This window comes from Pseudonaja textilis, chromosome 5 (assembly GCF_049901715.1).
Source record: "Pseudonaja textilis isolate UNSWEBS1 chromosome 5, rPseTex1.2, whole genome shotgun sequence".
Classification (NCBI taxonomy): Eukaryota; Metazoa; Chordata; class Lepidosauria; order Squamata; family Elapidae; genus Pseudonaja; species Pseudonaja textilis.
Genome location: NC_141994.1, coordinates 41,952,265 through 41,978,674, shown reverse-complemented (window position 1 = coordinate 41,978,674; position 26,410 = coordinate 41,952,265). Strand labels below are relative to the sequence as shown.

The 26,410-nt window shown below is 39.5% G+C and overlaps 2 protein-coding genes across 5 annotated transcripts in view; both read right to left on the bottom strand.

Annotated features, from left to right (window-relative positions):
- The window catches only part of NEDD1 (NEDD1 gamma-tubulin ring complex targeting factor), a 32,411-nt gene extending 21,650 nt beyond the window's left edge, over positions 1-10,761 (bottom strand). For 2 of the 3 annotated variants that reach the window (XM_026698313.2, XM_087934629.1), the window contains exons 1-3: positions 10,559-10,761; positions 3,257-3,403; positions 963-1,057 (exon numbers count right to left, since the gene is read on the bottom strand). In XM_026698313.2, coding sequence (XP_026554098.1) covers positions 963-1,057; positions 3,257-3,395 — 234 coding nt within the window. In that variant the 5' untranslated portion in view covers positions 3,396-3,403; positions 10,559-10,761. Of the gene's footprint in view, positions 1-962; positions 1,058-3,256; positions 3,404-9,652; positions 9,748-10,558 lie in introns of those variants that run through there. The other variant, XM_087934628.1, reaches the window with a different exon arrangement.
- Positions 10,762-14,849: 4,088 nt separating this feature from the next.
- Positions 14,850-26,410, bottom strand: part of CFAP54 (cilia and flagella associated protein 54) — a 130,429-nt gene continuing 118,868 nt past the window's right edge. Inside the window, exons 68-70 of one of the 2 annotated variants that reach the window (XM_087934630.1) lie at positions 25,065-25,230; positions 17,575-17,652; positions 14,850-16,549 (exon numbers count right to left, since the gene is read on the bottom strand). In XM_087934630.1, coding sequence (XP_087790756.1) covers positions 16,430-16,549; positions 17,575-17,652; positions 25,065-25,230 — 364 coding nt within the window. In that variant the 3' untranslated portion in view covers positions 14,850-16,429. The remainder of the gene's footprint in view (positions 16,550-17,574; positions 17,653-25,064; positions 25,231-26,410) is intronic. The other variant, XM_087934631.1, reaches the window with a different exon arrangement.

The following is a 26,410-nucleotide window of genomic DNA, read 5'->3' as shown; positions in this document are numbered from 1 at the left end:
TATAATTTACTATAATTTATTATAATTACCATTATAAGAAACAACAGAAAGTGCTAAGTTCCAAAACAGCAGATATCAAGGAAACTTTTAGATAGATTGCAACTTTGTTTGATGTCCAATAAAAAAGTGATCACAAATCTTACATATGACTTGTTTTAAAAACGGTTGAGAACAGATTAGAAAGCAGATAAAATTGAAGAGCGTTTTAATCTCTACTAGTGCTCATTGAGTAATGAATACTGTATTAAGAAACAGCAACAATTGCTTTCTGGATTGTTTACAATATTTCTTTGATTTGGATTATAGAGTACCATATTTTGTTCTAGATCAATCTCTGTGAATTAGTTTTGCTGTTATTATATTTTTACATACAAGTAGAAATCATATTTCCTGTTTTTCATTGGGAACATTCTGTGATTAGACCTGCAGGTCTTTTCCCCTTACTTTTTATTTTGGTGGAGAGGAGAGTGAATTATATTGTCTTACACATATATCTGCCATATGTCTTTGAATTCTATTCACAAAAAAGTGCCTGGAAGTGCAACAGTGGTACCTACTATATATGCACCCTTTAGAGAAGCCATATTTTTTCAGGCCCAACTACTTTCTATTATTGCTATATGATTTGGAAGGGAGGTGTTACTATAAAGAATTGCAATCAGATGCTATATTCATGACTTTGCATACTCTGAAGCATCTTTCTGGAACCAAAACCAAAACATGATTATGAATTTATATAAATATCTAAATAAGTATTATGTATTTTTGAAGCACAGAACAGATATTAAGATAAAATTCATTTATTTGTAAATCTTATCAACTGAATCTAGAAGGTTTACTTCCAGGTTAGCAATGCATAGATTATTAGGAATATTATGAATATTCCAGGGAATTTGAGAACTTGAGTACATATAAATAGCAATGCACTAAAAGACCACCTTTAAAAAAGCTGTTCTACTTACCCCTTCAGCTAGTTCAAAGAGTGGAACTGGTTTTCCTTTACAATTTGAAACCACTATCTTATCACCAACAGCTGACGTTGTTACCAAAAAGTTATCTGAAATAAGAGTCATGGAACACAACATGTGCTTTTGTTTAGCAAAATTGTTTTAGTTGGGAAGAAAACCTCTTTTAAGTAGGCATTTAATCACATACGTTTCACAATTGAGAGAACAATACATTTTCAAGAGTTACTTTAAAAAGATACAATGTATTTTGACAATGACCAATAATCCCAATCATCAAAATGTTAGGCATCCAGAAATTATCCATAGTAATCAATCACTCTGAGACAAGCATAATCTCCAATTGATTTATTAAGAACAGCTCTGGTACGTCTATGGAAAATTTTCAAACCTGAAACTCATTCCCAGCGTGTCTCACAATTTCCACCCTATCTCCTCCCACTTACTATATTTCATCAATCACGAGAACCAATTAACTGCAGCTGGAATTTTTTAATGCAACATACTAAATAACCTTGAACTGTTCAACTCCCTCACACACACACCCCTTTCATTGTTCACATTCTTGTGGCAGCTGATCTCAGAGCTGACACAATAGGTATCCTGGCCATTCCAACACTGCTTCTTTCCAGTAGCTGCTTAAGGATGAATAGACCACAGTGATTACAGCACAGGTGGCTAGATTCTGTGCAACTAATGTAGCAAACTCTTCTACATTACTACTCTTTTGCATTTTAGTATTTAATGACTATGGACTTCACAGTTTAAGGATCAATATTATAATATAGTTAGTCCATGTGTAACTGACAGATTAGATGCCAAGTTGTGATTTAAATACAGATTTTATCTGTTATTTATTATTTTATTCTAGAATTTTTAACTGAATATTCCTTGAGTTGTTTTTATTTGTTCTGGTGTCTGGTCTTAGACTGTAATAAACTTGATTTGATTTGACAATGACAATGACCAGAAATTATGGAAAAATTATAAAAGGTTATAAAAATATTATATTTTTGAAAAAAAGTAAGATATGTCATTTGATATTTTATCATTATTCAAGACTTGATAATTAGCTGATGTTTACAATATTTTTGATAAAATCCAATGAAACTATTTGTATCTTTTTCTTGCTATCATTGTCTCAGCTTTAGATTTGATTGAATTAGAAAGGTTTATAGCAGAAAATACTAGAAAATACTTCTGAATACCTGTGGCTTATTTATAACCTGTTAGTAAAATAAGATTCAAGAACAGAACAATCCAAATATGGTATGGTTAAATTTTAAATTTAAAGAAGACAATTAACATACAACATGGAAATATCTATGGAAGGTAACTATCAAATTTACTGCAAATATCTGAAGAAAAGTGTACATGTCTGATGTTTTTATGGATAGGTTTAGCCAATGTTGATTGCCAAAATAGATAATTGATATAAAAAATTGTAGGAAATAGTTGGATCATTGGTGGCGGGGGGTTGTATTTGGTGGCAATATCACAAACTTCAACAATTCTAGAAGATGCTCCATTGTAAAAAACATAAATAACAACTTTTTAAACAGCCCTTTTATGTTAAGTATTACTAAGTCTCATATTCCTACCAAGTATGTAGAATTGGCTCTGTATATGATAAAAGTCCTAGGATATTTTACTTTTTTATTGGAAATGGCACATAATAACGTCCTTATAGCAATGGCAATATGCTTCAATGTGAAGAACAACTTTATATTTAAAAACCAATCTTATGCTTATTTAACCACAAAACCATTTATGGGTTATAATTCTGCACACGACTTTCATTAGATCTGAAGCTTGGGTTTATCCAAACATAAGGCTTTTTAAAATATTAGATTTTGCCTGCTTCATTGCAACACATTTTTTTTCAGATTAGATAGAAACTCCAATTGTTTATTATGATTGATGATTCTTATTAGGTTAGTTGCCTTTGCTAATTACTGGCTTTGTTGTGATTTTAATAATGGTTTCAACATGTCAAATTGATATAAATCACTTTTACATGTGGCATTAATCTAATTCTTTCTCAAAAATTCTTAGTTTTTATACAGCTTTTAAATATCTTTTTCTTTTGTTTTTTGTTTATCTTGCTTGCATTTTCAGATATTTATAACGGGGGAAGCTGGGCAACAACTGAGATATGGAATTTCCCGTAGAAAGAATTTTGAATACCATATTTGGATCTGAGGTGTCATAAATAGACAATTAGGACAACTGCTATTAACAAGCATACTATACAGAAATACAGTTTCAGATACTGAAACAACAAAGGATACTGTTGCTACCCCAGCATACTGAATTAACTGGGTGTGAAGATGCATGGGGACTAAACTGGTCCACAACAGTTATAGAAGACGAATCCCATATTTTAACATCATCATCTCCTGAAGAAGCAAAACGGATGCCTTCCTGCATCTCTACACCTGTAAATGAAAATTAAAGTTATTACAAATATATTTTCCTTAAATATTATTCTATCTGACAAATCAAAAAAATGTGGTTTGTTGTACTTGAGAGAACAATAAAGGTATAACATATAAATAAGATTAATACAAGTTGTGGCAAAAACTTATTGCCAGATATTATCAACAGACATGTTTTTTATTGCCACAGTATAGTGGGGCATATACGATTATATACAAGTACCATAAACCTAATCATCGTCTCAGATTAACAAACCCAAACATAAATTCTTGTCATTAATAACAGCAAAAAGATGTCAAATATTCAACAAAAATATTTATGTTACATTCCAATGCTTCCAAAATGTAATTTCTAAAAACAGTTAATTGGAAAAAAGTGAGTAAAAAATCTTTGAACTAGAGCCAAATTTGATAACGTATGAGTTACTAAATCTGTCTATAAACACTACTTTTCCAACCTAATAAATTGTGGGGCATCAAGTATTACAGGAAAGAAATACTACCAAACAAAATAAAACTACAAAAGTCTATTTATGGTGCTATTTAAAAATGTATTTCCTTTTCTTTATAAACCAATTCAATCACTTTACATAATTGCTTAAAAAATCAATAATTGTTCATTCAATCCACGACTTAAATATCATGCTAACTCATGGTTCATTTGTATGATTTGTTGAATAATCTCATTGTCCATTCACTCATTACTGTATGTCATAAACTTTCTTTTGAAAGGGTAGGATAACTATGAAGACTTTGGTCAAAGAATATTGACCCAGAGAACAATCATATTGGAGGCTTCCAGATATCCATACTTCAGTTTCATTCATTTGGCTGCTGCTCTAATATATGTGATGGAACAAGAGGGCCAACTGTTACATTTCTCAGACTGAGAAAAATTCTTTTCACTGTAATTTAGTACAAGTGCTATTGGTATTAGATGGACCATCTATTGTTTACATTCACACTTATTCCAATATTCTTTCCCATAAAAAGAAATCTTATCTATATTTTTCTCTGCATCCCAGCCTTCCACTCATCAAAGAACTTTGAGAGATGGGGGAGGAGGAAGGGATAAAGTATTAGTTATCTTCTAGTAAAAGCAACACATGATTTGTCAGTACAACGGAACAAAGCCACACCTCTTATGTTAACCTGGGATAAAGCACCACTTTCACTAATGAAGAAGAGGATGGGAATATTTATGGAGATTCTCAGTCATCCAGGTCATGGTTGTCCCAAAGGTGCTTTTTTTCAAGAGACAACTGGACTTTCTGATTTCCTTTGAAGATGTTTTTCTTCTTATCAAAAGTTTCTTTTGAAGAAGGTACTTTAAAAAAAATCCAGTTGCCTCTTGAAAAAAAAAGCACCTCTGGGACAAGAAGATGGGAAACAATATTTTTTCTAAGCCCCATGTCTAGGCAAAATAATTTAAGATTTTTAAAAATATAATCTTACCTTCATTTGAAATTTAAGAAAATATGAAGTAAACCCCCCCCCACCCCAGTATACTAAACAATCTACATCTACCGAGTTTTAGCATGCAATAGAATTTAACATGACAAAATTTGCGACCGGATGCATCACGCGCTGGCCATGCCCACCCCTGGTTTAACAAAGGGGGGAAGTTGCGATAGGTCATGTGAAGCTATGTTATTGCGAGTTTGACACCCCTGCAATGGAACTCATTTGCCCAGTATGGTTCATACCAGTGTTCCTACTCCAGTTTCTGCCTTCCCATTGGCAGGATTTTTTCCTACCAATATTCTCTATGACTCTTCAGCAGTTCTTGCCTGATACTGGTTGACGGAAGTAGGAACATAACAGTGATTGGTCTCATTCGAGACAACGATGAATCTGCATACAGACAGAAGGTTATACAACTTGCCTTGTGGTATAACCGGAACAATCTGGAACTGAACATACTCAAAACCGTAGAAATGGTGGTAGACTTTAGGAGAAACTCTCCCATACTACCACCTCTTACAATACTAGACAACACAGTATCAATAGTAGAGACCTTCAAATTTCTAGGTTCTACTATATCACATGACCTGAAATGGACACCAAAAAATGGACATCAAAAACATCATCAAAAAAGCACAACAAAGAATGGTCTTTCTGCACCAATTCGGAAAGCTCAAACTGCCCAAGGAGCTGCTGATACAGTAGTACAGAGGAATTATTGAGTCTATCATCTCTACCTCTATAACTGTCTGGTTTGGTTCTGCAACCCAACAGGACAGACACAGACTTCAGAGGATAATTAGGACTGCAGAAAAAACAATTACGACCCACCTGCCTTCCATCGAGGACCTGTATACTGCACGAGTCAAAAAGAGGGCTGTGGAAATATTTACAGACCCCTCACATCCCGGGCATAAACTATTTCAACTCCTTCCCTCAAAACAACGCTATAGAGCACTGCACACCAGAACAACTAGACACAAGAACAGTTTTTTTCATGAAAGCCATCATTCTGCTAAACAAATAATTCCCTTAACACTGTCCAACTATTTACAAAGTGTGTACTACTATTACTGTTAATCTTCTCATCACTCCTTATCACCCATCCACTCCCTCTTGTGATTGTATGACTGTAACTTTGTCACTTGTGTCCTTACGATTTATACTGTTTCCTAGTATGATTTGATTGTTGATTGTACCCTATGACTATCATTAAGTGTTGTATGTCATGATTCTTGATTCTTAACAAATGTATCTTTTCTTTATGTATACTGAGAGTATGTACATCAAGACAAATTCCTCGTGTGTCCAATCACACTTGGCCAATAAAGTATTCTATTCTATTCTATTCTATTCTATTCTATTCTATTCTATTCTATTCTATTCTATTCTATTCTATTCTATTCTACTCTACTCTACTCTATTATATAATCTGGAAAATAAGTGCTTCTAGTGCTGTTAGTCAGACCTAAAGAAGGCTCATTCATACAGCAGCAAGGATTTGAGAATGAATCAGCGTTAGCCTTGTAACCATATAATGGAAGTATTTTGTTAAAAGTAATTTTCAAGGTTACAAAAAAAAAAAAATCCCAAAAATCATTGTTTGGATGCCTAAACACAAATGAATAGCAATTCTGTTTAAATCTAAATGGCTCAATGAGTCTATAGAAAGAACTACAAAGAAATCCTGTAATGTGAGCGTCAAGCTTCATGAAATATTTCTGTAGGATGAAAGCCACTGTGCTGCTTGCTTGCACTGTTGACTCCCAAAACTCCTAGAGAATTTTTGAAGGAAAAAATGTGGGCAAATGTATCAAGGCTGATTTTTTTTAATGCACCCTGACTTGACGAAATCTCATATAGATTGTATTTAAAAAACTTAGGGGGTGGGGTGAGACACTTCTTAAAAATGAGAATTGCTTGGCAAGTTGCTTAAAAGTCCAGCCAAAATAGAGAGGATTCAAACTCAGAACACATTAAACAGGTTCTCTGTCTCTGTCTCTCTCTTTCTCTCTCTCTCTCACTCTCTCGATATAGTCCAATGTTTTTGAATTTCTTTTGTCAATAGTATTATATAGAAAAATAATTCAAGTAAAACAGCACTGACAACGTTTTCGACTTGGTCTTGATTAACGCACAGACATATTTCCCATTAAAAGGACTTAAAGAGAAGGGACTCTTCCTATAAGTACAGGTCAGGGATTTGGGATCATTATGAGCTCATAGATAGTGCAAATTAAGGCCATGGCCAGATGCCCTTTGCCAGCTCTCTTTGGCGCACCAGCTGCACTTCAACCTGGAATGAGTTACTCTTTCTAACTCATGCATTAACTCATGCACGTCATATGAGTTTGCTTGGAATACTACAACATATCCTACAAAAAAAAGGCTGTCCTTGAAGACCACTCAGAAGCTAATAACTGGTTCAAATACAACAGCCTATATATTTGTTTTTCAGTTGCAACCCCATATAGTGGAATAGAATTCCCCCTTGAAATTAAGCTGACACTTTTGTTATTGGCTTTCCGGAAGCTATTAAGAACATGTTTTGGAAGGCTTTGGGGAATGAATGGTCATAAATTGTGCAAACTGTATTACAATAGAATTTTGTATTAATTCTTATTTTAAATTTTTACGATGGTTTTGCTTTTATGGAAATAAAGTGCCAATTTGGTTTTGACACTGCACAAACACAGTAAACAAATAGTTGATAATCTACTTTAAATTTTGCCATGGCCCCATCAGAGCCCAGTTCGGAAGACGAGGAGGAGCTGGAACTGGGACCATCCGACAGGGAAGGCACGTCTCCCTTGGCATGTTTGGAGAGGCCAGGGGCTGAGGACGAGGCTATCTCAGGCCCCCTCAGGCATTGGGGGAAGTTGGTTGACCAGACGGAGAGCTGCCTGCCTTCACAGATACAGGGGGGGGATTGGCTGCTGACAGGCAGTGGGGTTGATAGGCAGATCTCCTCTGATGAGGAACAGCTGTCTCCTCCACTCAATCCAAGGGCATGCAGAGTAGAGCATAGGCAAACTCAAGAGAAGGGCTGCATGGCTACTTGGGAGAAGATTTCCCACCCCCCCTCATAAGGAACACCTAGAGGGAAATGGCTTAAGAAGACGACATGGGGAGTTAAGTCTTTGCCAGGAACAGCTTTTTTGCTTTGACTTACACTCCCCTGTTTTGAGTCAAGCCTGTTGCCGTTGGTGGCCTTGCCCTGTTTGGAAGATTGCTTCTTGCCTTTTGTCTTGGACCTTGACCTTATTTTATGGACTGGTTTTGGTCCTTTGCTTTGCTGTGCCTTTGGAATTGCTCCCTACCTTGGACTTTTTCTTTGTCCTGAGGACTACCATTGTCTTGTGCCTGGCCTCTGCCTGGACTGGACTTGGAATCCTGGATCTTGCCCTGTGAGCATGCTCCTACTCTGTGGACTTCATTTGTGCTATAGGGGCTATTGTTTGGGGGACTGAGGGTGGCTGCCTTCAAGAGGCATGGGAGTGGAGCCTTACCATTGGAGGACCATTTGCAGGAACATTTATTGAGAGAAATAAAAGACTCTCTAGAGAGGCCTGCTTTGCCTTGATCATCTGGGTCATAACAAATTTAGACTCAAACACTATAGTCCATAAACCTAGTTCAAAAGAATACTACAGTGGCAAGGCCATGATGTTATTACAGTAGACTATGCAATCAAAAACAATCATAAACATTAGAAGTTCGAGCAACAAAAAAGGTGCTAGGCAGATTTATTTTATTTTATGCCACTTGGTTCCAAACAACTCTGGTGGCTCACAATACAGGCAATATAATTAAAAAGAACAAAGCTAAACTAAACATAAGAAAAAGAACAAGTAAACCCTGCAGAACTCCCAAACATCCCAACAATATCTAACAACCAGCAGAGAATTCCAGACATCCTAGGCCAGTGATGGCCCCCACATATGTGCCTCGCCCCGCACATTCATGCACACCCCGTGTGCATCCCACCCCTCACGCATGCACATAACCCCCATGCACGACCTGCCCCTGCACATGCATAGCAGAGACCCTAAGACCAGCTGGCTGGCGGGAGGCGCACGCACACGTGTGGCAGAGCTGAACTGACCAGGCAAACTCCTGGGCACAAACAGATCCCCCCTGATACCTCCAGCTCAAACACACCCAACCAGGCACCCAGATGAAACCTAGCTTCCTAACAAATGATAGCCATCCATTTACCCGGAGCCAAGCTGCACAAAAGGCCTCCAATACAGGAACACAATGTTGCCAGCCAATCAAGATACAAAAAGAGCCACAAAACAGACAGAAGATATTAGAAACACCAATCAAGCAGAACACAGCAAACTCCAAGACCAATAAACACAGACCAAGATTCCCAACCAATCAGGATGAAGAAAAAACCATTCTGGCACAGCAATAGGCTAGCCCCAAATTTAAAACTGAAACAACTGTGGGGGCCTGACTCACAGATGGACACAATACAGAAGCCTGATGATGGCAGATGAGATTCTGCCAAAACGTTGCTACAACTTTAAAAGCACAACTACAATGACGTGGGAAAATACCCGAACAAAGCTGAATACCATACATACATACATACATACATACATACATACATACATACATACATATAAACTTTTTCATTAAAATACTATTATGGTCAATCAATACAATAACTTTGCATTTGCAGTAGGGGGGAATCAGAATATTAGTTTCACAATTTATGTAAACAATGATCTCTGCGCACAACTGTTCCAGGATCTGGCAAACAATGAAGGTACACACTTAGGAGCCAGCACAGAGAGGGAATGTGGCTTCAGCTGATGTATGTTGATGAATTAACCGTTTCATAGAGAATTAATAGACTTGAACAGTTCATTCTGCAGGGGGAAATTCCAAAGATCAGAGAAAAATAAGGAATGTTACTTTTCTCTCTCTTTGACCCATTAAATAGACTGCATCAGTAGACCAAACTGCATTCTAGACTCTGAGTACCTTATTTTACCCTCATGTACATTCCATAAAAAGTTGCAAAATTACGCTCACCACAAATTAATATGTTTCAAATTCCATACACTGTTTACATTTCCCACACAGCGCATATATTTGAACTCCGTGTCAAAAAATAAAAATGTACACAAGACATTTGTTGCTCCCGGAGCTTTCCAACAACCGGTGGAAGCCTTTCATTGTAACTGCCTGCCTACCTACCCGTCAGGTGAACCAATTCACCCAATTCTTCAATGGAAGCCCTCCTATATAAGAAACGCGAGGAAGCCATAGCCAGACTCCTCTTAATCCATACCGAGTCGGCGTTGAACTCGCATTTCTAAAGATAGACCCTCCTAGTGAACTTAACCAACTTAGTTTAGACACACAAAGAACTGCGGAGAAAGGAGCGTTTCGGGGCTTTATCTGGGGCGCGGGAGAAACGGCGGAGGATACTTTCGCTCCAGCGGGGGAGGCGGAGGGTTCCTATTTCACACCTAAAGCTGCCTCCCGTTCGAGGAAGCTAAGGAGCCAATCCTGCCCGGTCAGGGTCCGTTGTGCCACTACAGGGACCGCGAAGAGCCAGAGCCAAAATTGAGGGGGGGGGGAACCATAGACGACCCACCAGCTCCAGGACGAAGCAGAGGGCGTGCCGGGTCTCCCAACCGATTCCGACTACGAGAGGTTTCGCTTCGCCCTCACCTTCCCGCTTCTCCGGGACACCCCGGATAACAGTCTTTTTAGCCAGTCCGGATCATCATCATTATTATTATTTTCTGCCCACCATCCAGCGTGGTCTCTCCACAATCCAAGACAACCAGCGCGCTCGACGCCTTCCCCCACCCTCCCCGAGGACCAAAGCGCCCGGAGCCGACTTTCCTCCGTTTCTTACAACTTAGCAGACTGTCCCAACAGCCACCGCGAGAGCCCGCTACCCACCCTTTTACGGCAGCCGAGAAAGAACAAAATTAGCGAAGTGCGCTCGGGTGCTGTAACTAGGAACGGAGGGAGGGAGGAGGAAGCGAGGAGGCGAGGCTTAGCCTGAAAAAGGGCTCTTCCCGGTAGGTGCGTTTTTTTGCCAAGTGCCGGTTCTTTGCTAAATGGGGCGAGCGAGTAGAAAGGATCGTGACAGAACCTTTTTTTATGGCACGGGGTTCATCTCTCCTATTTTGCAAATGTTTACTGTAATCTGACACTGCACTCTGAAGAAAGCAGAGCCGCCCGGGAGGGGAAGAGGAATGAGGGAAGAATTCGGGAGCATCCGAAAAACTAATGGATCGTGGCATAAATGTTCGAGGAACTAGAGTTCCTTTCATCATATGCGCGAATCATTTGTCTGTGATAAAGGCTGGGCATTCATACGTAACTTCCAGCAGGTTTTCATTGTCGTTTTTTATTTTTTTATTTTGGGGGGGGGGGGTTGCCAATTGCTTACAAGATAATAGGTATAAGTAAAAACATAGTTATGAATACATGGATACATATAAGAAAAATAAAAATAAAAAAATAATAAGAAAAACAATAGGACAGGGACGGTAGGCACGTGGGTGCGTTTATGCCCGCCCCCTACAGACCTCTTAGGAAAGGGGTGAGGTCAATAGTAGACAGTCTAAGGCAGGGGTCAGGGAACTTTTTTACCTCTTACCCCCCAAAAAATTTATAAACGCAGACGTTACCCCTCCCGGCCTCTCCCCCTCCCCGGCCACCTCAGGCTGCTGACACATAATTTGGAGGTCGAGGCGGGAGGAGGTGCCCTCCCCCCCCCGCGGCTGGGAAGAAGGCGGGATAGCTCGCTCCAGGGAATGAAATGTCACCAGGCTTCCCGAGGGCTTCTGGGAATTTTCTCGAGGCCAAGGCGGCAGTTGTAGGTGCCTCTTCGCTTCCTGTGTGCCTGGCAGTGATGAGAGGCTTCGGGGAGGGAGCCGGGCTGGCTGGCTAGTTGGCAGGCAGGCAGGGCCTGGGGGCGAGGAAGCGGGAAGGGAGGATGATATTTGGGAGCCACGGTGACACAAACTGCGCGCGAAAAGCGTGCGGTCATCGCAGCGCGGGGGAAAGCGTCCCTTTTCCCAAAATGCTCTGCCCTATGCCAGAAGCTCGCCTTCCCCTAAAAAACGGGCGGCGCGGCTCTTGCAGAATCTAGCCTGGAGTCATTTCCGACCCAGGAAACAAGGGTGGGGTGGAGGGGATAAATTTGCCTCAAGGGTGTTTTAATAACTGCTGCTATGCCGATAGTTCCGCCATTGGCCAGCGCAACCTCCTCATTACCCCCAGATTTTCACTTTTACCCCATTTGGGGTAATTTACCCCTGTTCCCTGACCACTGGTCTAAGGTTACAGTTGTTGGGGTTTGGGGAAGAAACCACAGAGTCAAGTAGAGTATTCCAGACATTGACCACTCTGTTGCTGAAGTATTTCCTGCAATCAGGTTTGGTGCGATTAACTGTGAGTTTGTATCTATTGTGTGCTCTTGTGTTGTTATGGTTGAAGCTGAAGTATTCATTGACAGGTAGGATGTATGATTTTATATACTATACTTAGATCGGACCAAAGGCAGCATAGTTCTAGATTTCTAGGTCTACAATTTCAAGTCTGGTGGCATAAGGTATTCTGCAACGAGTAGAGGAGTGGAGAACTCTTCTTGTGAAATATTTCTACACTTTCTCAACTGTGTTAATATCAGATACGTAATGTGGGTTCCAGACTGATGAGCTGTATTCTCCTTTCTTTTCGTTTGATCGAGTATTGGAAACAGGACAACTCTGTGTACAGCTCACAAAATATGATGTGTTGTAATCAGTGGTGTATTAACCATTAAGCAGACTTATTGCTTAGGGCACCAGGCCCAAAGGGGACACCACAGTTGAGAATATGGCTTTGTTTGTACAGTATGTACAAAGAAGGGGAGCACCAAGATTTGTCAGTGCTTAGGGCACCAGTGAGCCTTAATCCGCCACTAGTTGTAATTTTTAAGGAGCCAGAGACTGGCTTTGTTTATGTTTCTTTGGCTCCTCAGGCCCTGGTCATCTTTAATTCTGGATGGGATTGACTTTCCCATACCTGGCTGGTGCACTATTTGGCTCTCTTCAGTGGCTCTTGTTAGGAATGTAAGTCACCTAATAGTTGGGTTGGAAAATATATAAACCAGGACAGACATTAAGAGAATGCTAAAATTGTAATTGGGTGTGGTTCCTCAAACTGCCATAAGATGGAGCCAGAAACCTGGATTGTTTAGGTCCTGTTCTGTTCTGTTCTGGAGTGTTGCCATCCCTATTGACTGTTATTCTTGGATTTGATGTCTGTTACTGAAACTGGACTTTGTTATTGGATTATCCCTGGACTGAAAACTGACTGCTTTAACTGTGAATGACTTGGAGTGCTTGTTTGAACTTTGCTTAACCGTTTTACTAGAAGTAAAAACCTACATTTTACTATACAGTGTATCTGTGTGCTAGTTGTGTATTATTCTTCACTGCTCTCACTACGTCTCCCTGTGTACGCTCATTCTCCTAATGGGGAATTACCTCAACAGCTCTTACTCAAAGAGCAAGTGGCAGTTATGGCTTAGGGTGGCACATAGATTCCCCATGTGTGCCAATTGGATCCTTTCAAGGTCATTCATGCCTTGGTTATTTCCTGCTTTGGTTTCTGCAACATACTCTACATGAGACTGACCTTCAGCATCACTCAGAAGTTACCACTGGTCCAGATTGTAGCAGCATGCAGTGGTGGACACCCGTTATACCTGTAAAAGCACATGCTGCATTGACTTAACAGATAACATATAATCAGAGTTGCAAGGGACCTTATAGGTCATCTAGTCCAACCCCCCCGCCCAAGCGGGAGACCCTACACCATTTCTGACAAATGGCAGTTTCCTTCCAGGGGCAATTTAAAGGGGTGGGTATTAACTTTAAAGTCCTACATAGTATGAAACCAGTTGTTTGCAGGACTGCCTTTCCCTGAGGACATATGCTCAACTCACCACATTGGACAGAATAAGCATACTCCTGATCCCTTATATGCTGCCATTTTACATTTTGCCCTATGTTGTATCCCTTGAGGAATCCCCTATTCCTTTAACTTTCTTAAAAGCACTTAGACTTGACTTTTCCTTCAGTTGCCTAAGTAGGGTGAGATAAGCGTGGGACAAACTTGTGGGCTGCATAGAAAATTTAACTGGGGTGTCAGGTCTATTATTTATTTCATTGTTGACATATATCAATTTTATTTTGGAACTCTGAGCCACCCAGAGTTTGGCTTAATATAGGCTGGTCATATGTTTCTCCCTACTCCCTCCCTTGAATTCTATATGAGAAATTAGGCTCAATTTGTTACTGAAATAAACTGGGGCTTCAATATCAACTCTGAAAAATAGCAGGGATGGCAGCAAAAAAATGTCTTTGGATAGGCTTGTTTGTCAATAGTTATTCAAAGGGAGAAAAACACTTTGATGTTTTTCAAGTTTTGCTCAAGTTTTTTTCTACTGTTTAGAGCAGGGATGTCAAACTCAAGGCCCGTGGGCCAAATCTGACCTGCGGGGTGCTTAGATCTGGCCCATGGGGCCACCAAGGAAACAGCAAAGGACTGCTCCGTGGGGCCTCCGCCAACAAAAACAGAGCTTGGGGGGGGGCACACATAACTGTTCTAGGCTTCATTTTCTGCCACGACGGCTGCCTGCAGCCCTCTGCCAATGAAAATGGAGCTTGAGGAGGCCACATGCAGCAGAAAACGAGGCCTAGGAGCCTGTTTTCACAGGCAGAGTGCTTGGGTCACCACAGGTGTCCCCAACATGAGTGATGTCATACTGGCCACACCCCCTGGCCACACCCACTCCAGCCCCCCCAAGATCAAACACAACCTTGATGCGGCCTCAATGAAATCAAGTTTGACACTCCTGGTTTAGGGCAGTGTAACTCCACATGCTGAATAACCTAAATAAACTTTTATTGAAGGCAAAATGGGGAAGGGGTTTTTATTTCTACTCTAGCACCTTGCAGAATGTAATAATTCATATTTATTGCATGGTGTTTTCATATATTCTTATATCCACAGTATTGGTAAAGATATAGTACATCACAAAAATATGGTCATATATGCATAAATAAGAGTCCTTTTGCCAACATCATCTTTTTGCTTGAACAACAGATTATTTATTGGTGACTAATACTCATATTTAGTCTCTAGAGGTTAGAACAGTCACTAAGTGAAACAAGTATGGTTTACTGAAAAAAGATTCAAAATAGCTTAGAAAAATGACTTGTTTCAGCTATTTTCAAAGATAAGATTAATCACACTTTATTCAGATGCAATTCACTAAATTACAATCTAAAATTGAAATATACTTTTTTCTAGTATTCATTCATGAAACTCAGAAAACAATAACTTGCTTCTGTCACTGTTTAGGGGCATGTTGTGTTTCGTATTCACTTCTGAATTGATGGTTGGAAAAGAATACAGCATCTTTGCAGTTCTTTAAAGAATGGCATATTTTTCCACAGTGAGATTATTATGTTGTATTATTGCCATATAATCCTAGACAAAAATTACCTTAAAAATCACAGTGCTTTATTTGCACACATAGTATTCTGAAACACATTTCCGGAATCTAAAGTGCTGCGATTCCAAATATATATCCCTACCCCCACCCCCAGCTTTTTGCGGAGAAAGGATGAGGGAATGTTATGCATTTTTTAACTGAGAGTAGTTTGAATAATTTGATTTTTATGCATCATTTTTACTCAGGACAGTAGTTCAAAATAGTTCTGCTTCTTACTGAAACTTTGAAAACTAAGTTGATATATAAATGTTAACATGGTATCAGTTTTTAATTATTTGTTATTTTACACCTCTGCCAAGTGCATTAATAGGAATGTGATTTTATTCCTTTCTTGTAGTCTGCAGATGCAAATATAAGGGCAAAGATCTTGTTGTTTACACTTGCTACAAGAGAAGAATGGAGATAATGTTTATATTTCTAACTTGCAAAATAAATATTACAAAAAGTAACAAAAACTCCATAGACAAGATTAAGCAGGTGTCATTGCTACAGTATTTTGACATCCTAGTTCTAACAATATACAAATATATCTAGAAATACAAATAAAACATTCAGTGAAAAGCTGCAAACACACTGATTGGTACTAGAAGTGGATGGAAGAATATCATATCTGGTGCTAAATAATTACTTTTAAACAGTTAAGGCAAATAAAAAAATATCTATACAGTTAATGAATTGTTTTCATTTAAGAATGCAATCAAAAGAACTGTGTAACTGGATTTATTTTCATTATTTTTGAAGAAAACAATGAAACTGAAACCATATTGAACCAAGACGTATAAAACCAAGCACCAAAAATAATATTTCTAAACCAAGAGCAACAGAATATGCAAAAATCAATATGTTAATTATTTAAATTACTGCTTAAAGCATTTTATAAATCTAAAGATTTTTGTGAATCAGTTCTAGACTTCAAGTAACAGCTCCAGTTGTTTCAGAGTGATGGGATACTGATCCAAAAAGCTGTCAAATCAATCATTAAATGAAACATGTCAGTTTTACTCCTGAAAAAACATTCAAGCAAGCAGAGATACTATCCAGCTGAAAACGTTTCCTGCCATTATTACACATCCATTTGCTGGATCGAACAATTTGCTTAAATTTTTTATTGATGGTAGAGTGATCTCAAATGGGATCTGGAAAAAAGAGAGAATATGCTTGTGTTTGAATTAAGTTGTGGCTGATCATCTTAGCTAAAGATAGTCTTTGAGAGGAACATTTTTATTAGGAACAATTGTTTCTCGGCCTTTTGGTTAATATCACATACACTAACAAGATCTTAACTACAGAAAACTAAAAAAAAAATTGCTCAATATACATACATGGCCAAAAATCAATCACTTTACATTAGCAGAAAGAGATCTACCTGTCACTGTAATTCCCCAAACTGAATTACACAGCACAATAATCCTTCAAAGTTACCATGACAGTTGGAACTAGTGCTTCTATCTCTGTGCAATTCAGTTCAATTCAATTCTATTGGTCATTAACCGAGGACTCACTCCGATCCAAGCCATTCCCATTTTGGTCCCTCCTAGACCTAAGGCTCTATAAGCATATGGTAAGGACTGGGTTGCTTCCTCTGCCTCTCCTTCAATTCCCTCCTCTGCTTATCCCCCACTCATTGCTGTTCTTTTAGCCACCTCTGCTGCCAATTGCCCCTGTCCAGCTCTACTTGCCACTGCACCCTTCTTGCTGGGGGTCAAGTCCCACCTTAGCCATGAAAGCCTTAGAGGCACCACTATTGCAGCATGTCCTCTGTATGGATACCTTATGATCCAATCTTACAAATTTACATAAAAACAAACATTAAGCTACAAGTATGTATTGTACTTTACAAAAGAATACATAAAACTTTTTTTCTTTTTTTAGATCACCTGAGGGGGAAGAAAACATTTTAATACATTAAAATGTGTAATTATTCACTAACGTTAATATAACACATGACAAACATGTACACATTGTATAATGTATTGTACATGTATTGTAACCTAAGAAAAGCTTATATTCCAGACAACAAAAATTATAATCACGCTAATACAAATAACTTCATATTCAGAATATAATAAAATATGCTTTCCAGAATACAATTAATAACAGAAATCTACTAGAAAAGAATTAGAATTGGGAAAATATATTTTTAAAAATCCAAATAATGTACCTCTTTAAGCGGTGAAGAGTGATCTGTGGTAATGGACAACAAGGCTTTTATTTCAGAAAAGCACACTTTAACCATTTCCTAAATAAATAATAAGAAAATAAGGGCTACTTTATTATATATTTTTAATTTCTCATATCATACTATCAGCATGTTTGGCCAAAGTTAAAAAGTATTTTCTTATAAACCAAAAGGTGTTTTTTTTAAATTACCCATAGAAAATTTTAGCAGACGAGGTCTTGCTATTCCAAGCAAAATAAAAATAAAATAGAAATAAGACATTGCAAAAGTTTTTAGTTGAAAATTGTGTTCCTGATCATGAATTGTGGATGTGTAACATTTTTTTCTCTGAACTGAGATAACTGACATTACAATTCTCATTCACGTTTTACCAGTCATGATTTTTTTTTAAAAAAAGCATATGATTTTCTGCTTCAGTTGAAGAATTAGGTAAGCACATAAATAATGATCCCTTACAAAAGAATGACTGACCTGGTATATTCAGCGACACATTGATACAATCTCTGGTATCAAAGATATCAGAGATTGTCTTTTTAATGTTTAATTAAAATGTATTATAAGGTAAAATATAAATAGAAACAAAAATCAGAAAAGTTTAAAAATGAAAGAATTGTAGAGAAGAATTTTTTTAAAAGTACTGACTTCTGACTTTCAGTGCAGTAGAATGCAAAAAAGTTACAACTCCAATCTATTACTTTACATTTCTAAATATTTCAAATGTTTCTATAATAACAATGTTGTTCTAGTCACCAGATATTGAAACTCCTTTATACAGTTTTCTATGTCTACTATGTCAGTTTTCACTGTTGCATCCATCTCCTTGGATTTTCTTTATTTCACTCCCTGAATGTGTTATTTTCCCCATATCACCTCCTGTTGCCATGAAATGTGCTGAGAAAAATGGCATACAGAGTATACCAGCTCTTCTGCAATATCCAAGTCTGTTATGTAAAAGGTTTTTGGAAATAAAATCTCAATATTGAAAGAATTTTATATATGTCTTCCCAGTTTGAATTACACGTCTTCCACTGAAACCAGCAGCAGGAGACACCAAATTATAATACAAAGAAAGTTTAAATCTACTATAGTACACTGAAAAGGAAGAGAGTTTATGCCTGTATATCTAGGTTAATATATGATGTGTATGAGTGTATATCGTGATGTAAATACGCATCAGCATGCCTGAATGCTGAATGTCTGAGTGCATGCAGCCATGATGACATAATATCCTCAGTAGCATAGATTTTGGTCATCCCTTCCCCTCCTCAAAGATAATACCAAATACTACCAATTTTAATATACTGAAATGAGTACAGTCTGATTTTACTATCAGTCTAGTGAGAATGAAAAACTAGGTTGCTTATTTTTTTTAATTTTTCCTGTGCTATATTCTTCAATTATGCATCCATGACTACTTCATTAAAAGTTATTACCCCAAATTCCCTGATAATTATACGTTAGGTATAATTTCATTTTCTCTGATGAAAACAAGTAAGTAGATTATTTTTAAGAAATCCATCTTGTATGAAATATAATGCATCTATAACTCTCATTCTCCATATATGCTTGCAATAATTTTACAAAATAAACTATTATATTTGTATTTAGTTTCTGAGTATCTAAATCTATAGTAGTCTATATATAGTAATAAGCCTTATGATTAAACAAAAAAAGCACACTAATCTCTTAGTCTTTCATTAACATTGAAAGAATAAGAAAAACACTAAGTTCATTAATTCAAACACAAACATATTCAAATCTGGCAGACTTGACTGCTAGGTTCTTAGTATAACCTTCATCTAAAATAAATCTACAGTACCAGAACAATAAAATATATATTACACATAGAAATGGAATTGTTCCTAAGACAAATGCAAATTTGCAAATATAACGAAAAATCCATTTTCTAAGATTAGTCTTTGTACAATATTAATAGCTTCTATAGTTCAAGGAAATGTGACAAACCAACCCAAATATTTGCAACCATATAATCATTTCAAAACCACATTATTTTCAGTGTCAAAATACCTGAATGTCAATTAAATTACCCTTGACAAAATAATTCTGCCATTTAAATTGATTATATTTATATTACCACCTGAAATATTTGTCATCCATTCAAAAACCAGTATTTTAATAATAAAATAGAAAACTGTTGTCTGGACTGTCATAGCACCCATCAGATGAAATGCCAACAAATGCCTCATTAATCATATCAGAGTAGATATTGAACAAAATCTGTCACATGATAAATGTCTTCTTTGAAAATAAATGTCTACTTTTCTTTAACATTCATCAGCCAGCAATTGGTCTGACAATACTTTGCAGCTTATCAGTAAAAGATCTTGAAGAAATTTTCTAATTGACTGTGCTGATTTTGATCTTTTTTTAAAAAAAAGGAATTCTAATTAGCTGTCAATAAAATGCCTACAAAGATGGTTATCACCTTCACTACAATTTCCTTCCCTTTCTTCAATCAATATCCATTTTTACTCAGCAGCAGAAGCAGTTTATAGCTGAATTATTAAACTGAACTTTAACCCAAGTGCTCCAATGCCTTTCTATTAAGATCAGGTGGTGTAAGAATGGTCCAGATTCACTCAATCAAACAATGTCATTCATCAGGATTTAGGAAATGTACCTGCTGCAATCACTTGCTCTCTGAAATTGTATCCTCTTGTACATCTATGTCTTTCACCTTACACCCATTCAAAAATTTCTGAAAACCTGGCTTTCCTCCTCAACATTGTGTTAAACTATTGTCTAGATATGTTCATTTTTTGTTCTGGTTTATTGAATTTGTCTTTTTCCAGAAACACAGATTCTTTTTCTTTTCTTTTTCATTTTATTGTTCCTACTTTTGAAATGTAAGCCACTCGCAGTCATCTTGAGTCAAGCAGCCTCTAGATCCAATGGCATTCATGGACACATAGAGAGAGAGACATTAATGGTGCTTGGTGAAAAACTGTAATCTGCTTTGAATAGGATTGTCCTTCCTTAAAAACTCTGGAATTAGTTAATACTCTTATGCTTAGATATACCAATGAGCAAGATGCTCCAATCCTTTTTAGCATATGAATGTATATATGAGTTCTCCCTTTCTTTAAGAATTAAAGATTCATGATTATCATCCCCAGCTTAGATTACTGTAATGTAATGGACATCTGCCTTCTAAAACGCTCCACAAAGTTCAGATAGACTAGAATGCAACCCATAACGTTTTCTTCATTACCAGGATATCTCACCACTGTTGCCAATCCTGTTTAGAATACATCTCTCTAGAACTTCCTTTGCAAAGTAGTTGCTAGAAAAAAGACAACATAACAGTGGCAGCCATCTGGAAATATAAAAAGATGGAACACTTGTCCATTTTACCCCTAGAAACTTGCCTGGAACATGAGAATAGTTGCTTGACAAAAGCTGCAAGGATCTGAAACTATCAAAACTACAGATAAACACCACCTCAGCTTTTCTATGCAGAAGCAAGCTACCACAATTACAGCTATATTATTATAGTTTATGCTATATACCAGTGATGGCGAACCTATGGCACACATGCCGGAAGTGGCACGCAGAGCTATTTCTCCGGGCACACGGAGCCATCGCCTGTTACTCTTCCAGGTTCCAGCACACTAGCCAGCTGGATTTCACATGCGCATGCACACCAAAAACCAAAATTCTCCAGGAAAATGATCTTGTTTCCAACGTGCGCATGTGAGCCGACCACTTGGTCATCTGGTTTCTGGTGCTCATGCGGGTGCAAAGACCAGCAACGGGAAGACTATCAGGTGCGCATGCCAGAAGACCAGGAGAGGGGCAGAGCTGTCGGCCAGGACAGGCGAGCCGGGGCTTCCCTCCCTCTCCACCTGAGTGGGGTTCTTGCACAGCTCCAGCCCACGGCGCATTCATGCTCCGGAGCACCTGGCTGGCTTGGGCACCCCAGAAGAGCCGGCTGCCCCCCACACAGCCCCCCTTCCTACCACTTTTACCAAGGAGGCACGACCGCTTCTGTCCCTAGTGTTCCTCTCACCTGGCTCAGCTCCTGTGCCTCCTCAGAAGAGCAGCAGCCACTGCAGCTGCAAGGGAAAGGGCAGGAGTGACTGGCCAGCCACCACAGCCGCTCTCACACTGGCGAGCCAGGCCCTCATTCCTGGCCAGACATTCCTGCCCTCCCTTTGCGACTACGGAGGCTGCTCTTCTAGGGCGGTGCAGGAGCTGAGTCAGGTGGGAGAAATGCTGGGGACAGAAGCGGTCATGCATCCTTGGCAAATTGGTGGGGGGGCTGCATGGGAGGCAGTCAGCTCTTCTGGGGTGCCCAAGCCATCCAGAAGCATGGATGCACCATGGGCTGGAACCGCACAAGAACCCTACTCATGCGGAGAGAGAGGGAAGCCATTCCTGCCCGTCCTGGCCCACAGCTCTGCCCCTCTCTGGGCTGTTGCACTGCCGCTTCCAGGGAGGATGCTGGAGGAGAAGCTGCTGGCAGGAAGCGAGCTGCCTGCACGGCTCGCCAGCATGGGGCAGTTTACCGCCCAGCCAGCAAATGCTCATGGGAGAAACGCCAGGGTAAGAGGTGAGCTGGCCGGGAAGCAGTCACATTCCCTTGGCAGAAGTGTGTGGGGGTTCTGCTGGCTTGTTCTTGGTGATGGGCTGGAGAGGGGCGCTTCATCCCAGCCAGTTGGGGTGAAGCTCTCCTACCTGCTGACTCCCAACCCAAGCCCCAGGAACACAGACACCCCTTCCCTTCAAGGCCAGGAAGGGGCTCCAGCTTCCCAGTGGAGGAAGGCGGCATTCTCCACCCAACTTTCCCTGTCCAGGGCTGTGGAACAGGGTCTTCGGTGGGAATGTCCCACCATCCCAACAGGGACCAGGGGGGCAGGCAGGGAGGTGCAAGGACCCCCAAAAGGCCAGGCAGAGCCAACACATACGCACCAATCAGCTGGTGTGCGCATGAGCACCCAAAACCAGAAGACCAGGCACACCAGAAACTGGAAGATCATGTGTTTTTTTGGTTTGGGGCATGTTGGGGGTGCCAAAAAGGTTAGCCAACACTGCTACTTACTAAACAGCATAGACAGTTCTCATTTACTGCCTGCTTCATTTAATAATTGTTTGAAATTCATGATGGTAAATTACTACATCCTTACATAGTTATCATTTGCCTGCTCTCCAACTGGCTTGCAACAAGCAAAGTTTATGAAAAGTGTGTAAGTAAGTGTGTAAGTTATGGTCATCTGATGACATCATTAGTGACTGTGGTGATTCACTTAATGATTCAATGTGAAGTTACATCATAAACCTGCCATGGAGATGTGATTTTCCACTTAATGACTGCAGTATTTACCAAGGGACTAATGTATATTGTTAATAGTAAGTGTAAGATTGCAAAAATGTTGACATGGCTGTAGGTTACACTGCCTTTGAAAAAGAAGAAATAGTACCTTTGCAGCCAAGTTAGTTATCCTCATAACAATTCCCCCAATAAATATAATATTCTGAAAATGGGCTAAATATCCCACAATGTTTGTGGATATCTTTTAAGATGGCCTCAAACTTTTTAAAGTATGTGAATTCAGCAATCTCTCACTCAAAGGTGCTTTTGAAATTGAGGCAGTAAAATTATGATATTGTTAAAGCAGGGATTTGATTGATAAGGTACTATTGTAGTTTGAGTCATATGTAACTTGCATTTGCGTAACAAAACTGTGTAGCAGTGATAGCAGTAATTCTAAAAAAGCAGAATAATATAAACACTATAATACTACCATGTTTCTCACAAAATAAGGCCGGGCCTTATTTTTTTTTGACCCCTGAAAAAACGGCCAGGCCATCTTTTCAGGGGTGACTTAATTTCCTCCCCCACCTAGAGCGGCCCATATGCATATACCTCGCCGCGAGGCCGCTTCTATCAGCCGACGAAAGCTCCCTGAAGGCAGAATCCCCAGCTGCTTCAGGGTGTGGCGTGGCATGGCTGCCCGTATCCCCTTGCCTTTAGGCAGTCTCTTTTGGGCGATGGAAGCTCCCCAAATGCAGTCACCAGCCACTCCAATCGGCCGGTAGAAGCGGCCTTGGGGTGAGCATGCACACACACACACACACACACACACACACACACACACACTCCCCTCGCCACGAGACTGCTTCTATCGGCAGACGAAAGCTCCCTTGAAGGCAGAGTCCCCAGCTGCTTCGGGGCAAGGCATGGCTGCCCATGTCCCCTTGCCTTTAGGCAGTCTCTTTCGGGCGATGGAAGGTCCCCAAATGCAGTCACCAGCCACTTCGATCAGCTGGTAGAAGCGGCCTCGGAGCGAGCGCACACACACACACTCCCCTCGCCGCAAGGCTGCTTCTTTCAGCAGACAAAAGCTCCCTTGAAGGCAGAGTCCCCTGCTGCTTCGGGGCGAGGCATGGCTGTCCATGTCCCCTCGCCATTAGGCAGTCGCATTCAGGCGATGGAAGCTCCCCAAGTGTAGTCACCAGCCACTTCAGCCAGTAGAAGCGGCCTCGGGGCGAGCGCGCACACACACTCCCCGCCGCGAGGCCGCTTTGGCAGACAAAGCTCCTTTGAAGGCACAGTCCCCAGCTGCTTCGTGGCGAGGCGTGGCTGCCTGTGTCCCCTCACCATTAGGCAGTTTTTTTCGGGTGATGGAAGCTCCCCAAATGCAGTCACCAGCCACTTTGATCGGCCAGTAGAAGAGGCCTCGCGGCGAGGGGAGTGTGTGTGTGCACTCACCCCGAGGCCACTTTTACCAGCCGATCGAAATGGCTGGTGACTGCATTTGGGGAGCTTCCATCGCCCGAAAGAGATTGCCTAAAGGCGAAGGGACATGGGAAGCCATGCCTCGCCCTGAAGCGGCTCAGGACTCTGCCTTCAAGGGAGCTTCTATTGGCTATCGGGGTATTCTAGCCTGGGCTACCTGCAGGGCATTCCTAAAGGCAAGTTTTCTCCCCATACCCCCCGCCCTTCCCCGCCCATTTCTCTTCACTTCATGTAGTTCTAACGAACGATGTGAGAAATGGCGGGGAAAAGCATGGTTTGAAAAGGCCTAAATTTTGGAGGCGGGGCTTAATTTCACCTCATGCCTAGAAATCATGGCGGGCCTTCCTATTGGTGGAGGCCGTATTGTTGGAGAAACACGGTATTACCAATCTCTTACATAGATGTAAAATAAAATTTATCCCTTGAAAAGTAACATTAAAACACAGCATAAAATATGATGCTCCTCTTAGTAGAAAAAGACATAAAATTCCAAGCACACATTTCAAACACACTTTTAGTACAAGAAATTCCTTACCCTTGAGTGAGATACTGCTGCTTTTTTCATAAAACAGTCTTGCTTTAAAAAGAACATTCACATCAAGAACATTTCTAAGAATAAGAGCTCCTGTCTTTATATGTTGTATAGATAGATATCCGTGGTCTATTATTTCTGATAATTACAGATAATTGATTCTGATAATCATTTAGATACCTTGGTGTTTTTGTCCAATAGCACCTTTGCTGTATGAGTTCCAAGTCCTTTGGGAGGTAAACCTTTCTGTATTTCAATCTGTTCAGTCTGTTCAGTCATCTGTGACTGTATTAACATTTCAAGTTGTTGCTTCAAATCAGCCAATTTTTCACGTAGAGCAATAACTCTAAAAGAATATAATATGAATGCTATAAAATAGAATTATAGTAATATTGTACATGTATGAATAAGCTGTCACCTTGAATAATACGATTAAGACAGGAAGATTTTTATTGTAACTGCCATTTAAAGTAGGAGAGAAGACTTTTAAATATTACTTATGATAATACTTCTGCAAGAGAATTCAACATGGTTGCGACTTGATAGACATAGCATGAAAAGATTAATTACAAAGAATGATATGAAATGGAAATGCTAATATTCCAGAATATAAGAAGCAATTCAAAGAAATGTCAGTGGAGGAGGAAGAGGAAGAAGAAATTCTAGAGGAAATACTGTATGTGTAGGACAAGAAAATGGAGATGAAAAGCCATCATATAGAAGTCAGAATGATTGTAATCAGCTGGATGAGGAGAATGCAGCAAGGGACAGAAGCAGAAATGTGACATAACAGAACAGCAAAATATGTAGGCAAGGATAGACGAATATCTCAAGTGAAGATATATTTCAGAACTATAGAAGAACCAGATTACTGGTTCTGGTGGAGACAGAGAAATTCCCAGATGATGGGCTCCAGCATGACCCAAATGCTTGGAAGAACAAATCTTTGCTCCAGTAATTGACTCAGATTGGATCTTGAACCAAATTACTGTTTACAAGTTGAACATAATGGAACCCAAAGCACATAAAGACTGCAGTAAACTATTTCTGCTATATATGCTGGAGTGTTCTAATAAGAACCTAATATGGACAGTACAGAGTTATCTCTATATAGGCAAGAACTGACAGTTTATCTTACAAAAACAACTTAAACAGAACTACACCACAGGGCCAATTGTATCAAGCCTTTCCCAAATTGCTTCTTTCCTGTTAACATGTTAATCCTGTGGAAACATCTGCTTCATCTGTGTAACTGAAATCTATAACCAGTCGAAAAAACAACTTCCACAGTGCTAGTGTACCACATAAATACTACTTCATTTGATGGTTATCTAAAACTTTCACATTCTCAGAGTTTTCATATTCTGCTTTTTCTCTAAATGTAAATTGGAAGCATCTATAGCACAAATTAGGAAAAATATAGTAAAATTATTTGTATTATTATTGAGAGTTTTTCATATATATATGTAGGTCTAGGTGTGTTCGGGTCTTTTCCCGTGTAAGATTAAGAATATCTTGGCCAAGTT